Source organism: Carassius auratus, chromosome 44, assembly GCF_003368295.1.
Source record: "Carassius auratus strain Wakin chromosome 44, ASM336829v1, whole genome shotgun sequence".
Taxonomy (NCBI): domain Eukaryota; kingdom Metazoa; phylum Chordata; class Actinopteri; order Cypriniformes; family Cyprinidae; genus Carassius; species Carassius auratus.
In genome coordinates, this window is record NC_039286.1 from 8,272,687 (window position 1) to 8,288,243 (window position 15,557).

The following is a 15,557-nucleotide window of genomic DNA, read 5'->3' on the forward strand; positions in this document are numbered from 1 at the left end:
AAAAACATTTTAGTGTACCCACAAATCCACTACAGAATAGCCATTAAAACATATCCAACATCATATACATTTATTTATAAATAGTGTTTGAATTATTAAATCTTAAAAATACTCAGGTAAAAATAAAAACAATTTACCAAAACTATTTTAAAAAGCCAAACGAAAGGCATTTTTTTTCTTTGGAATTCCATGCTGTAAAAGTATAGAGGGGTCAATTTTGATTTCAAATCCACTTATATTAAAAACAAAAACAAGTTTCAAGATTGATCTGTTCAAATATTTTTTCATCTTTATTACATACAGAACATCATAAATAAAAAAAAGTGCGTAGAAAAATTTAACAGATTTAGAAATTCTTGTATACAACTATATACAAAGATCACGTTCAGTGATGGAATCAAGCCACAGTCTTCATTTTTAACAAGCATACTTCAATTCTGTACAAAATCATGAGGGAAGAGGGATCCGGGAATTCTCAGGAAAAACAAACAGCTGAAACAAACAACCCCTACAGTCACATTGCATAAAATCAAAGCTAGTGTGGGATTATCCCAGCATTCTTTATACTATTGTTTGTTCTGCAACTTAACTAGCTGTCACTGATGTACTGAGGTAGTCAACCCAAACGGAGACGACAGTCGGTCTAAACCATGCTGCATGAGGAAGGGTATCACAAGAATGTTGATACCCTGGCTAATAGCAGTATGAATGTTGGCTGTTGCAATCTAAACTTGCCATTCATAAGTAAGGTTTTGAATATCTCCTTAAATACTGTTGCACTGATGATCAGAATGGGACTTTTCAAATGTCTAACACTGCACAAGTGATCCTAATATTACAGTAGAATATTACAATAGACCTCCAAAGACTGGCCTCGAGATATAAAAGCACATAAAAACAGTGGGTTCTTAAAACCAATCAGTCAAAAATTGACTTCAAGTGAAGTCTTATGAAGAATGGTAATCTGTACATGACCCAGAATGCTGTAAACTGTCCGTATATGCATTCCGAGCAAAGGTACGCTAACTTAATGTGACAGTCAAGGGTGTTCAATTTGGTTTTTAAAAAAAGTGTGTTGTAAGTGAAGCATTCATTTGCATCAATTAAAAAAAAAAAAACTGAAATGTACAAACATCTATTTTCTGGAAACGCACAGACTTCTGTTAGAAAATATGTTGTGTGGCAAGACTGTTCATGGTTTGACTAAAGATTTTGTCCGTTCTGGAGAATATGTCCATGCTTATATTTCCAAGAAAAACAAAAGAGCAAAGATTATTAAGGTGCTTTTGAGGACGACCTATAACAGGAACTCCTCTTGATTCAGTAGCAAAAATAATCCCACCCTTTCTGACTTCAGGGCATCCTCCACTATGAAAACCTATTTACATTAATTCTGCAAGCTGAAGGATCCTTCCAGAATAGATCTACTGCATTGCCAGCAACAAGATCTGAAAGGCATGCTTGGACAAAGAAGCGTAAAAAAGACAGTAGAAATAGTTAAGTAAAGGGTATTCGGTTTGATGTCACGATTTGTGATTGTTGTTTCGAAACAAACTGCCTCATCCAGTGCAGGATGTTGGGGTAGGAATCATAACTCATATGAGGTAACCATCCTTCAGAATACATTCATCTCCACCATTAAACACCTGTAATGAGTGTCTTCTTCAAAAAATAGCCACCCATACCAAAAGATCCCCTCCTAAAGCTTCTTTCCCTGCCCGTGTGCCAGAGTAAACATGCTGATTTTAATTCAGGAAGCGTCGGCAGCGTCGGGCCCCACAGTTACAGTGCAACTTGCTGTTTGCATCTTCAATGGGGAACTTATAGTCATAGGTAAGCTCTTCTCCACGGTAAATCTTCCGCAGGGCGAATATAACGATGTGCTTCTGGCCCTCCACATTGATGACTCTTGAGTAACAGTTAGGGTCGCAGGAGTGATTTATAAATCGTGCCGCGTTTCCGTGCATGGTGGCGTCCACCACATCGAAGTCATCAATGCGAAACATGTAGCAGCCGATGCCCTTTGAGGAAAGAGAGGCATGAAACAGACAGTAAAGGGTTAGGAACGAAACATCACTGATGAGATGAGCCTGCAAAATGAGAAATACATGTTTTTAAGCAAAAACTATACATCACACTGGGACAATTAATGTTTACCTTGCTGTCATAGTATTTCTCCCTTTTGTCTGTGAGAACTGCGCGGATGACGTTGCCAGCGTACTCGATCACCATCTCTCCAGCCTCAATGTTCCTCTTACAGAAAAGACCACGACCATGTATAGCAGATCTATCATGGAGATACGGAAAACATGATTGCACCATTTACTTTTCCTCTTTAAAGGTTATGTTCATTCCATCTTTTTATTAGCATGAGACTGGCTGATTTTACACGGCTAGTTTTTATGCTGCAGCACCCTGCATCTCTTGGGAAGGCATTACCTGTAAACTCCTACAGCCTCTTTTGAGGTTTTCTCCAAGTGTCTGAACCTCATAGCCATTGGCAGCTCTGTACTTGTGGCTCGTCTAAAAGGAAGTCAAAATAACAAGGATGAGTCACAAAAAAAAACTAAAATGTTAACAACACTAGTAATGCATTTATTTTAAATGGCTAAACAATCGATTAATTTTGTATAATAGTTGATAAACAACATAACATTTGCTTTGTCTATCTTTTTTTTAATTACACAAATAAATTGAAGCATACCATAATATGCAGTATGAAACAAGGATATTCATTTTGAAATTTGCTCAGGATTTAATAAGCAGTACGATAGGAGTCATTTTATATCACCATAACGATATATATCATTTTATTCCTTAATATATTCTTTTAAAAAGGTTTTTATGATATTAAAATATTTGATGATATAGAATTTTCATAATCCTTGTCAAACTAATACAACCTTAAAAAAAACGAAAAAAAAAAAAAAAACCTCAAGCTCACTGAAGATAAATAAACAGTCAGTGATGAAATAAGGATAAGAAACTAATTGCAAGAAATAGGACTAAAACTACAATAAATAAGAAATGTGTAAATTAACTGACTGTTTTCACTGTGTTTATTATAGATGGACATAAATATAATTAACGTGTATTATGTATAGATTCTATACATATATGTATATATAAATATATAAATTATGATTCTTTTTTTTTTTATTTCTTCTTATTAAAGTTGCAAAGTTAATTTAGTCAAAAGCAGTGAGATTTTCTTTATGAGCTGCATGCATCCAATATATTGATACATGTCTTCATTCTCAGCTACCGTATTTTTCGGACTATAAGTCGCACCTGAGTATAAGTCGCATCAGTCCAAAAATACGTCATGATGAGGAAAAAAACATATATAAGTCGCACTGGACTATAAGTCGTATTTATTTAGAACCTAGAACCAGCAGAAAACATTACCGTCTACAGCCGCGAGAAGGTGCTCTATGTTTATTAGGGGTAGACTACAGGGGCACTGAGCAGCATAGAACGCCCTCTCGCGGCTGTAGATGGTAATGTTTTCCCTTTATTCCTTTCTCTTGGTTCATGTCAAATTAATTTTGATAAATAAGTCGCACCTGACTATAAGTCGCAGCACCAGCCAAACTATGAAAAAAGTGCGACTTATAGTCCGCAAAATGCGGTATTTACATTCACTTCAGTCATAAGGCCAAGGCGGGCGTTTTAAAATAATTGTGTGTGTATTTTTGACAGTTAAAGCGAAATAACTCATACAAAAAATCTGAATTTGTGATCGCATGCTGTGTGAGAGAGACGTGACTTTCCATGTCGGGTGTGTGATAGCACGTGAGTACTGCAGTGAGTTCTTCGGCAAGGTTTATTTCACTTTAACATTTTTTGTTGTTGTTGTTAGCAACAAAGTGCATCCACGCTTTATTTTGTTATTAATAATGCTTGTTTCTTATTCACTTTTAAATTGTTAGCAACTTTCAGCAGTCCTGCACTGTGCAGATATATAAAGTTTAGTCAGTGTTCATGCAGGAGTGGAAACAATGTGAAGCAGCAAAAACTGCTTCTAAATATCCAAAAACGCTGTCATTCTTAAAGCATCTATGCTAGTAAAATGAAAAAATCATACTTTTTAGTATCCCCAATCCTTTTTAGTACTGGTATATTGAGTAACACTAGTATATAAAATTATAAATCATGAGGGAAAAGTGTGTATTTTATTCACATACTATTGTTGCTGAGTGTCTAACCTGCTGGATTTGAGCAAAACATCATCCTCTTCATCATCACATGGCCTAGACTCAGGAAGCTGACGATGTTGCGATGCCAAGAAATTGAACATGTCAAAGGTAGATTTTCTGTTGGGAACAAAAAAGGCATTTGTTTTTTAGATTTCCAAATTTGGAAAGGAGGAAATAAAGGAACTCAAAATCATATGTGATAAAAGGTATACATGACACTTACCGCGCATAGACCTCTGCGCGGGCACAGCCACTGGGGTTTACTGGCAGCTCCTCTTCCAGTGTTTCATGCTGGTGGAAACGGAAGAGGTGTTTCTGGCAGAGAGAAGCACCCTGCAGCTGCTCCAGCAGAAAAAGCACGGCATCATGGAGGACACCCAGCACCCTGGCACCGCTGACCCCGCTGAAAGGGAACTGCTCTAGTCGACAGCCTATCCGTGCCTCCTGGACACCATCCATTACTGCCTTCCATGCCACTGAAGAAACACAGCAGAGGAAACATTTAATTATGTGTCGAACCACGAAAGGAACAGTCTCATTCTTATTTCGAAGTTTCATTTCAAGGTTCACCAATACTGACCATCCATGCTGTCAGCTTCTACGCTAAAGCCATCCTCACTGGTAATCTGGAAGTGCAGGTGGGGCTGACACTGACTGACACACTTATCCTGCTTGCCTAGTGATAGAGAGTCCTCATCTGAACTCCAACCTGAAACAATTGCACATGTGGTGAACTTTCAAAACCTGATTGAAAAAGCCTTAGCAACAACACCAAATATTTATAAGGTAACAAGATCTCGTATTGACCTGCATAGGTGGCCCAGTCTGAGGAATCACCTTGTTTGGAGTTCATACACTGAGATTTAGCACTGTCCTGTTTGTCATTTCTCTGCACCGCAGTGGGCTCGGATTCATTTGGAGTAATTCTAAAAAGAGGAAAAAGACAATATTGTGATTTTCAAGGGTAAAACATGAGTCAATATGATTAAGTCATCGGCTCTGACCTCTCTTTTTCTGCAACCTTGGATTTATCATTCTTTGGCTGGTCGAGAGATTCAAAATCAGGGTCGTCAAGCACATCCTTTATACTTGGGGTCTTTATTCGAAGGCGGTTTGATCTAAACATTAACAAAACAACATTATTACTATTACATTATAATATTCAATAGAAATGTATAACATCCAGTTGGGATGTTAAAAATAACATTACAGTTGTGTTAATGGCTAGCTGGTCTTAATTAGGATTTGATACAGGGTCAGGTCCACCAAGAAACTTGTATTTTGTTTATGAAAAGTCTTTTTTATGCATTCATATGCCTTGGTTGAAGACCTAATTATATTCATTGTAATAATATACAACAACAACAACAAAAATAATCAGAGAGAGGGGTAAATACTTTTTCATAGCACGGTTATCTTTTCTTGCTCAAAACAATAATAGGATTGGGTTACATCTGACTAAATAAGACTGAATATGTATGCCTACCTGCTGTGGGCATCTTGGGAATAAGAATCCACCTTTTCCAAGAAGTCCGTCCTGCATCTTTTCATACTAAATCGATCATTTACTGAAGACACTCTCTTGATCTTGACTTGAGGTCTGGAGTGGGACAATATGTTTGGTTGAGTCCGAAGATGAAACCCAGGGAGTGAATCTTTTGATTCAGGAGAGAGGCGTTTTTCAAGGAACTGAGAAGGGCTCATCCCAGTGGGACTTCCTATTTCATGGTGACTTGCCATTGCTTTATCGAGTATCGCCTGGGCCACCTCCTGCCCACCTTCAGAAATCGAGCCAGGTCTTTGTATCGACGGACTGATGCTATGCAATTGGCTTCCAGGATAACTCTGAGGAATCCTCCTGATTAGCACTTGGGTTGGCGGTGTTGCTCCATTGTTGTTGCTATAAGATAAGATACGCATTGGTGTGGTTTTGCCGAGGTTAGCCTGAACCTGCGGCACTGGTATCACTATAACCTTAGGAACGGGTCGCTGGAGAACATTGCTGTGGATTATCTTCGCAATCTGGCTGATTTGGGTGTAGGAGGGGGAATTGGAGCTAGGAAATTGATATGTATTAGTCTGTGGGTTTTTCACTAGAATCTGTCCCGCACGGTTGACCAGAAGAACCTGAGGCGTAGGGGGTGTACCAGGTAAACAGTGGGGCAGAGATTGTTCAGTCACTTGTTTTTGGGTGGCAATGCGTATGGCAATCGTACGACCCTTAGTGGCTTCCTTAGGAAGAGCTCCAAAACCATTTACTACAACCGAAGCAGGAGCAAGTGGAGTTCCTTGTGGTGCAACTGAAATGGTGGGAGAAGATGACACAACATTGACCGGCATAGAAATGGGCAGAGAGTTGGTGACAGGCATTGCCATCTGGAAGGTTCTGAGTTGGGAACTTGGTTGTATGGTCACAAAACGTCTTTTTGTAGCCGTAGCTGGTGCAACAACATTAATCGTTCTAGTACTACTTACTGGCACAGATATTGCCGGCTTCTCATCAGGAGACAAAACTCTATTTAAAACATGTTCATTCTTGTTTACTGGTAAAGAATCAGTTGCCACCTCAGCCGCAGTATCTTCTGTCAAGTCCAAAACCCTGCCATCAACAGCGGATATGAAATTCCCACTGGTGTCATCCAAGAACACTTCTTGCAAGCCTTCCATTGATTCATTTTCAAGCAAGACTTCTTCTTGGGTCGTAACAAGATCACCACTTTTGTAAAGGATGGGAGTTGTTCCTTTTAGTTCTTCGGGAAATGATGCTTCTTGTCCATTGGATACATCAGAATCAACAATTACGTTCCCACCATCTTGAAAATAAGTTATTTCCTGAATTTCCTGTTCTTCACAGACCTGGTCCATGTTTTGAGTCTCTAGCTGAGAATTCTGATCAACAGAATCTGTTTTAAGTGGATTTGCAAGAGGTGTTCTTGGACAAACAAGCTGCCCATCGCCAAGGGTTCTGCCCTTGTTCCGCCCACTGTGTTTTAATGGCTCAGTATCCTGACTACAAAAACTACTTTCTACTTCCTGAGTATCATCGTCTGTGTTGGCTTCACCTGTATCACTCTCTGAGTCATTGTCAGCTCCATCCAGCTGTGAGATGGACCCTGAGTTAGGAAGGACAGAGAGATCTGCCTGTGCTGATTCTTTGGCAGGTTCAAGGACCACAACTGTGCGAGAGAAATTCAGATAATGGTCAGTGACATCATCATCATCGGTTTCCACTGGCATCTCTGAAGTCAAAGGAGATGACAAGTCCTCCCTGCCAGTGGTGAATTTGCAGTCTCCTTCTGTATCTCCATCTCCACCTTGAGAATCACAGTCCAGAGCCACATTTTCATTGAGTAAAGCCTCATCAAATTCAAGCTTTGAATTCAATACCGAGGCCACCGCTACATCTGTGTCTGGATCAAAGTGTGCAGAGAGCAGTTCTTGATTCTTATCAGTTGCTGTGGGAATTCTGTGGCTTGGTGCAAGTGCAGCCTCCTCTGGCCCTGACAAGGCAAAGATCTCTTGAACCACCTTATCACTTTTATGCTGTGTTGTTTTAAAAGGCTTTTGATGTCTTGGGGAATGGCGGACAGATGAATGTAAAGTGGAAGAGGGACTTTGATGAGTTGCTTGTGGTGGAGAGGGTCCTGAGGTGATACTAGAGGAAGACAAAGAGGAAGGCCTCCCTCTTCGTCGAGGTAAGGTGGAGCTCATGAGGTTCTTGGTTGCACCAAGTGGTGAGACAGGGGGGCTGAATGAAAGCGACCTAGGGTGAATCAACCCCCCTGATCGCAAAGCCATGGGGCCTGAAAGTACCACAGGGGGAGGAGAGGCATTTCGGCTACGTGTGGAATGTCTCCTTGTTGCACGTCGTGTCTCATCAAGGTCACTGATGGTCAAAATGTGATGGGATGTGGAAACAGCATTTCCTAAGAGAGATATGAAGACATATATGTATGACTTCATTATGAATAATCAATAGGTAACTTGACAGTTTATAAAAAAAAATGTAAATACTCAATAGTGTTGTCAAAAGTACCGATGTCAGTACTTAAATTGAATAAATTTGATGATACCAGCATTTACTCCTAGCATTCTGAGCGCTGTTGGAACAGATTCTTAAACACCTCTGATTGTTTTGTGAGCATGTGAACACAATGGCCGATCAGAGATGTTTGAGAACCCACACATATGCGCTCAAAATGCTAGCGGGAAATGCTGGCATCACATTTTTTTTACATTTCAGTACTGACTGGTACCGACAATAGGGCCAAGCAATTAATCTTGGTATCAGAAGATACTCAATATTCAATGAGTAGGATCGGATCAGGGGCACAAAAAACCTGACTGGGACATCCCTTACTTTTACATATTTTAATTACATTTAAACAATGACGGACACATACACAGGACACATAACATTTGGTAAACACAAAAGCTCTAACGTGCATATGTGATGCATAAGAACCAATGAGGTTCGTTTCAGTGTAATATATCCAACAAGCTTCTGTCATACGTCATGCACTATACATAATGTGCATGCGTGAGTGTATATATTTCAGAAATATAAGAAAATATATATATATATACTCACGCATGCACATACATCGTGTGTGTGTGTGTGTGTGTGCGTGTGCGCGTTGGTATCAATTATTCTTTGGATGTAAATACAAGCAAAATCTGTTAATCATATAAAACTATCATGTCTCTTCACAAGATAGGGACATAATTCTCTCAGGTTTCACTGTGAACATCCTAATTTGTGTTTTGAAGATTTACCAAAGTCTTAGGGGTTTGGAATGGGAAGAATAATTTAAATGTTTGGCTGAATGATCCCTCAAATCACATTTGGTATACTTTTATTTATTTGTTTGGGAAGTGAACAGAACTTCAAACTGATGCAAAGATCTTACCTGGGGAAGGTAGCGGTCTGGACATTCCTCCTGCTGGTCTCCTGCTGTGTGGATAGGCAGGAGTCTTACCTCCCGCCCCCAAGTCCTGTTTGGTCTCGGAGGGGTGCTGGGGGGCAGCCCAGGTGAAAATGATTCGCTATCAGTGCCATCCTCATCTACAAGACAGAAATATGATTGGTCAGAATAAAAAAAAAAAAAAAAAAAAAACACTAATTACACAGATTCCACACCATACTGCCACAAAACTATATGGGGCTCTAACTTAAATATTTTTTCTAATTCATGAATATAGACAGTTATATATTAACAACATTATATTTACACACCATTGTGAGCTTTTGGACTGTGTACAATTGTATGATTTTCTCCCTGATCCACCATGGTGCTAGGAGTTTTGCACCGTGTTGATGGTTGCACTTCTGTCACTTTACAAGTGTACCGGCATCTCCTGCGAGGGTCAGCAGTGCTCCAATACCATCTAGAACATCTGAAACCACATCAAATTATGTGAACAACTATGGCTCCTCATAATTCATTAATAAATAGGCAATAAAGTGTCATCTGAAACTGATACTAGTGTATTGTTAACAGTTCTGTGTATTGTTAACCGACCGAATTGCTTTGATACCATCGAGTATAGAAAAATGTCTTGTGGTTCAGCACCAGATTTCAACTCCTAAGGGGTTAATCAAGGAAAAACAGTAGGTAGACTGCACAGATCGAAAGGTGTTTGATATCAAAGTACAGCGATAATGATTTGAAAGCTAACAGAGCAGTCTGGTCTCTATAGCTCTCATGGTCCTTTGATGTCATCCACTGATCAGTCTGCGCAGGCAAAGAGTCAAGTTAAACAAACCTACTGGATTACACCGATGCCCAGAAACATTGCTCACACGTGAAGCTGTAGTGTGTAAGCATCCGGACTCCATAGATGTAACATTTATTCTAGTGTATTTTCATTTTAAAATGGCATTTCCACTGCATTTCAGAAAAGATCTCGGTCCACACTACATGACCAAAAACCACTACTAAGTGTTTGTAATAACATCTGATTGCAAACTAATGTGTGTTTTGCCCACATAATGTTGCTGAATTGCTATTTGTAATTTTTTATGTCAAGTTAATCGCTGCTAAGCATTTCTTGAGTAAACACCCTGTATTGTTATGAAAATAGGCAGAATCTTATGTAAATCACATACTTTCGTAATCGTGTGTTTATTAGGTTCATGTTTCATCCATAGAAATGTTTTTCTGGGTTTCTTATGTACAGACCAGAACATGAAAGTGTAATGGACATTCATAATAAAGGAGAAAGGGCAGGTTATGAATGTGTAATATAGGTGACATGAGCAGTGAATGAGTTTCCTTTGAGTTAGAACAGCGATTGCGGAAGAGAAAAAACAAGCAGACAGCCCCAGAACCTGCTAATGCTCATCAGTAAATCAGTGGAAAATGAATAGAAATGTTGATTCTGTCTAAGCTATGCATTTAAAAACAAAAGATGTGGAAACTTTGTTAAAATTAGTTGCACTGATTTGTGTTCGTTGCATTTTGTTATTTTATGCAGTGGCTCAGGAGATGAGTGTTTGATTATATAAAAATGTCAACAAGCTGAAAAAAGTTTTTTTTCTTGAGATAATGTGTAATGTAATCTTGTTACAACAGATTTCATAAAATTGGTATCAGAAAAAATATCATTCAGGAATCTGTATCAAAGTCAAGGACAAATTACAAGGACAAAGTCAAGGACAAATTAATTGTCATATTCATATTACAATACAAATCATATTACTCACTGGTAACCAACTGGATACAATTTTCCAGAATTTGCAGACAGCTCTGTCAGAACACCAAGTTTTTGTACATGTAGAGACCCTGCATAGATACATAATAAAACATGTTAAACTCTTATTTTTAATGCAGCAACATAGAAAAAAAAAAAATCACCTGTATACTTACCAATCATCACATTTACAGACTCTGGCTCCAAGCCTGTTAGAAACTTCCTACGCAGACTGATTCCATCAAAATCCACGTAGACCCTTCTGAGAACTTCAAAACCACTGCTTTGTTCAATCTTCAAAAAGAAAAGCTTGAATATAATTCTTCACACTTCGATTTTCCAGTAACTGTAAAACATTCAATATTAGTTTTCCTCTGAGCCTGCATGCATACCTTGTTGTTTATGAGGTCACGGTGTTTGTAACAGTAGACTTTCTTATCACACTGGAAGACACAGCTGCTGGCACGAGCACACATGAAGTGGTAGTTACTCTGACATGAGGTAAGGCAGCAGCCCACAGTTGCCCCCGTCTGGCTACAACGCTCACAGCGCTGGCAAAGAAAAAGGTAAGGTTAATAAATGTATATAACCAAAACAAATAATATTCCATTTATTAAAATTACAAATGGTATAAAGACTGCACAAAAAAACTATATAAAGCACTATAATATACCAACTACTAAGTATATCAACTACAAAATTATCTTGTTTTTCCAGGTTATTATGGCTATGAAAACCCTGAACTGGGCTTAAAATCTTTAATTTTTATTTCTTTTTACACTTTTGTTTAGTTTCTGTCTAAATGACAGTATTCTATATCAGGTCAAACTTACCATGAAGCGGCCCCTGGCGACGGCACTGTGGACATGCAGCAAAGCTCCTTTGACATCCTGCACCTCCGCCGACCACATGCAGCAGTTCACATGAGCCCATTCGTTCTGTCCAATATACAGCAGCCTACCAGCATCCTACAAAACACGACAACACAACTCAGCTGAGCCAATCATGAGACTCATCTCTGAACTTAAAAATGGTCAAGGCTTCACCTACATTAGGTTCGGCGTCTCCATGTTGCTGGCAGAGGGAGCACTGTCTTTCATCCGAGAAAGACTGAGAGTTCACATTCTGCAGATCTGTAATTCATGGGGGAAATTTCTTTTTATAAAAGACACAAAAAAGAGGAGAGCATGAGCCATAAAGATAAAAACAATGTGTTTACCTTGAGATTTCGATTGAGGGTTTTCTGGATCCTGCTCTTTGAGCCACTGTGCATAACTGTGTTCATCGCTGGGGGGAATTATAGCCTCGGGGAGCATACCGCTATGAAATAAAAGAGGCAAGATGGACCTTAACTTAAAAACATCACAAACACAAAAGCCTGAATGCATGTAGTAAATCCCCAGGTAAATTTGCTCAACTGCCTTAAACTCTGATTGCTGTAAAATACTTTTTTTTTTATTTTAACAATCTGAAGGATGACTCAATGTTATTTTCTATGGTAACTCACCGTCTACAAAGTCAAAGTTTATGTTGTGTTTAATCACAGAAAACATTACTGCTTTAAAAATAAGAAACGTTAGGTTCATACCTTGGAAATTCTTGCATATGAGAGTTCCAAGTTTTGGGGTCCTGACTGTTGAACCAGCTAAATACTTGATCTATTAGCTGCAAAGACAAAACAAAATTATTTAAAAGCAGCCAAGTTGAACTACAGCCTGAAAACATCACTCATACAATATGCATTGCATTAAAATGCTCAATAACTAGGATAAACACGTTACCTTTATATAATACAATTTGGCTTGGCTGGTGGGCCTTTGCTCCTCTAGATGTTCTTCTTTTCTCAGCCTTTCCACCATCACTGCCACCACATCTTCATGAAATGCTTTCTGAAAGAACAGAGTAAACTGCATTTAGTTACTGTATTATACACATTTTATTGTAATGTGGTAATGTTAGTTTCCATTGAATCCTTCTGTATTTTTATGTTGTCATAACTAACATTTATAAGAGATCTCACCAGTGAAGTGTACAGGCCATTCTCCAGCTTCTTCTCGACAGGATGTAGACAACAGCTTGACCGTTCCTTTACAACCTCAAAATCTGGACAAACCTCACACTGTAGAGGCACACATATAAAGCACATTCGTTTCACCAAATTGCTAGAGGAGTGTGAACAGACAAATTGTTTAAACTAAATCTTCAGTAAATAGACTGAACACTTCACCTGTGCACACATGAAGAGGTGGCAGATGGTCGGAGAGCTCTTCAATCCATTCATGATTTTCTCCAGACCGTTCCTCAAAACTTCCTGAACAACATCCTGCCAACCGCTGCGGAATCTCTTACTGCAGGGAGCACAGGAGAACACCAGACTTTCCCCCCGCAGACGACACAGGATCTCATACAAATCATCTGAAAAAGTAAAGGGTAGGAAGGAAATACAAGACAAAGTACTATGTGAGGGATCAGTGAGGCAATGTAAATGGACACATCCTACCTGTGAGCCCCTCACATTTGGGGTGGACCCAGTGGGCACATCGGGCACACTGCATCATGCTGCTGTCAAACTCATGTTCTTCGAAGCACTTCAGACACACAGTGCAAAAGTTCCCTGAGAAAACCCACACAAAGCAGATTACAACAATGTATTAAAAAAGTAGATAACTAAACGATATAAAACAACAAAAATTACAAAAGTGATTTTTTATTATTTGATTTGATTAAATAAATCTAAAACTAAATCTGGTCTGACTTCTTTTGAACTTTTTTCATAAGAACCAACTGAAAAGTAAAGAGTCCTAGAGGAGTTCAAGACATCACAGTCCAATATATACATGTAATTGATGAAATTATTTAATTAATATTGGGAAAAAATTACATTGCGATATTTAATTTTTCTGATTTACATTATTTTAAATGATTTAAACATCGACACCATCGTGCCAATTGATTAATATGCGCGAGGGAGAGAGAGCAAGACAGCTTTGTTTGAAGCGCTCTCTCGCTCGCGCTCTCTCTCCCTCTCTCCCTCTCTCCCGCTCGCTCGCTCCGAATCACATTCGTCAAGGGCCGGGGAGCAGCTGGCCCGTACAGTTAATGAATAAGGGATCAACTACGACAGCGTACATCGAACATCCTGCGATGTGACTATCATGGATTCGTACATCACGATATAGATGGTTAAACGACACATCGTGCAGCCCTAATTAATATAATTTAAAACAACCTGACAAGATGTTTGCATTGTCAAACCTTTGCTATGGAATTTGCTACAGTCAGGGCAGAGGTCCAGCTCATGGTTCCAGGATATATCTGAGGAATTCCCCGGAGTCACACCACAGCTCTTACACCTAATACACAGCATACATATCTACAAAGAAACAAAGCAAAATTTATTTACAGGCCAATAATATACAAAAACTATAAAAACATAACTCACTTTACAAATAATTCAAATGTAAAAAATCAAAATGATAATTTTAGGACATCTGGCAGCCTGTGGGCAGGGAGGTAACTTACCCATGAAGTGTTCATTTTGACAGGTTTGGGATATCTGGGTCCCAAACAGGATGGATGGTAGCAGTACAGCATCTCTTGCACTGCAAAACTGGCTAAATGAGGAAAGAACAGAACAGTCCCTGTTTGTCAAATTTATACACCTGCATGGCTCTTTCAATTTATATTTAAAATAATATTCTCTTCTGCAAAGTAAAACTGTAAGTCTGCTTTCCCATAATAATTCTGTATTAGTACAAAATAAAGAAAAAATAAAAAAGGTAAAGTACCTTTTGCTTGCTTGCTCTTGCGGCCACAAGACATGGCGAGGAACTTGCAGCGTCTGGCAAGCACCAGTTCTCCTTGTTCTCCTCCTGTAGGACGTCGTCCGGCATCCTGGTGGGCAGGCAGAAAAAGATGGAACAAGCGCGTCACAAGCACATCTTGACAGTAGAAGTCATCTGGGGAAGAGAACAATAAATAGGGGATCAACTTCTCCTCTCAGCAAATAATAAAAAATTGAGTGTGACCACTGAAATGCTGTAGTACTGTGTTTGTCAAGCAGTAGTATGGGATGCATGAGTTCAATGGTATTGAGTGATGTAATGACAGCTGGATCTTACATCATGCTGGCCTTTGCTGGCGCAGAGCAGACACACAAATTGGGGCATGATGGGAACTGAAGTGAGAATACTCAATCCTCCCATCAACCACACGTTTTGGATGTGACAGTCTTCCTGCATAAAGTAACAAAAAATGTTAAAATAAAGAGAACAAAGAAAGTTTGAGTTATGAATACATTTTGACATCTAATTTTTTTTATTTTATTCATGATTTCACGATTCAATTTCTCAAAAATTTTCTAAACAAAATTAGATACAGGACAAATTATAAATGAAAAATTAGAGTCAACACTGCATTTGATTCACAATCCAAACAAACATACTGCATACAGGCAGCATGAGCAGTTTTTAAAATCTAAATTAAATTGAATAATTTGACATTTTAAAACAAAAAAAAAGAATGCTCTGACTATACTACATAAAACATCTGCACAAAACAAAGAGCAGAAGCTCTGAATGAGACGCAGATTCACTCTCTATCAGCAGGTGGCGCTTGTGGAACAGCAGCAATACTGTTTCCTTAGTTACCACTGTAAACAAGCAG

The 15,557-nt window shown here is 38.8% G+C and overlaps 1 protein-coding gene across 1 annotated transcript; it reads right to left on the bottom strand.

Annotated features, from left to right (window-relative positions):
- Positions 1–265: 265 nt before the first annotated feature.
- LOC113061940 (histone-lysine N-methyltransferase 2B-like) lies at positions 266–15,061 on the bottom strand. Its single transcript, XM_026231451.1, is given in 27 exon segments — positions 266–2,021; positions 2,158–2,287; positions 2,440–2,523; positions 4,209–4,316; positions 4,423–4,675; positions 4,780–4,908; positions 5,007–5,125; positions 5,204–5,317; positions 5,686–8,125; positions 9,110–9,208; positions 9,211–9,264; positions 9,436–9,596; positions 10,906–10,984; positions 11,069–11,186; positions 11,285–11,443; positions 11,726–11,860; positions 11,943–12,025; positions 12,112–12,212; positions 12,481–12,557; positions 12,674–12,781; positions 12,913–13,011; positions 13,120–13,307; positions 13,393–13,506; positions 14,148–14,265; positions 14,415–14,506; positions 14,681–14,786; positions 15,014–15,061. Coding segments are annotated over 27 exon segments (5,592 nt in total). The 3' UTR covers positions 266–1,745.
- Positions 15,062–15,557: the final 496 nt, after the last annotated feature.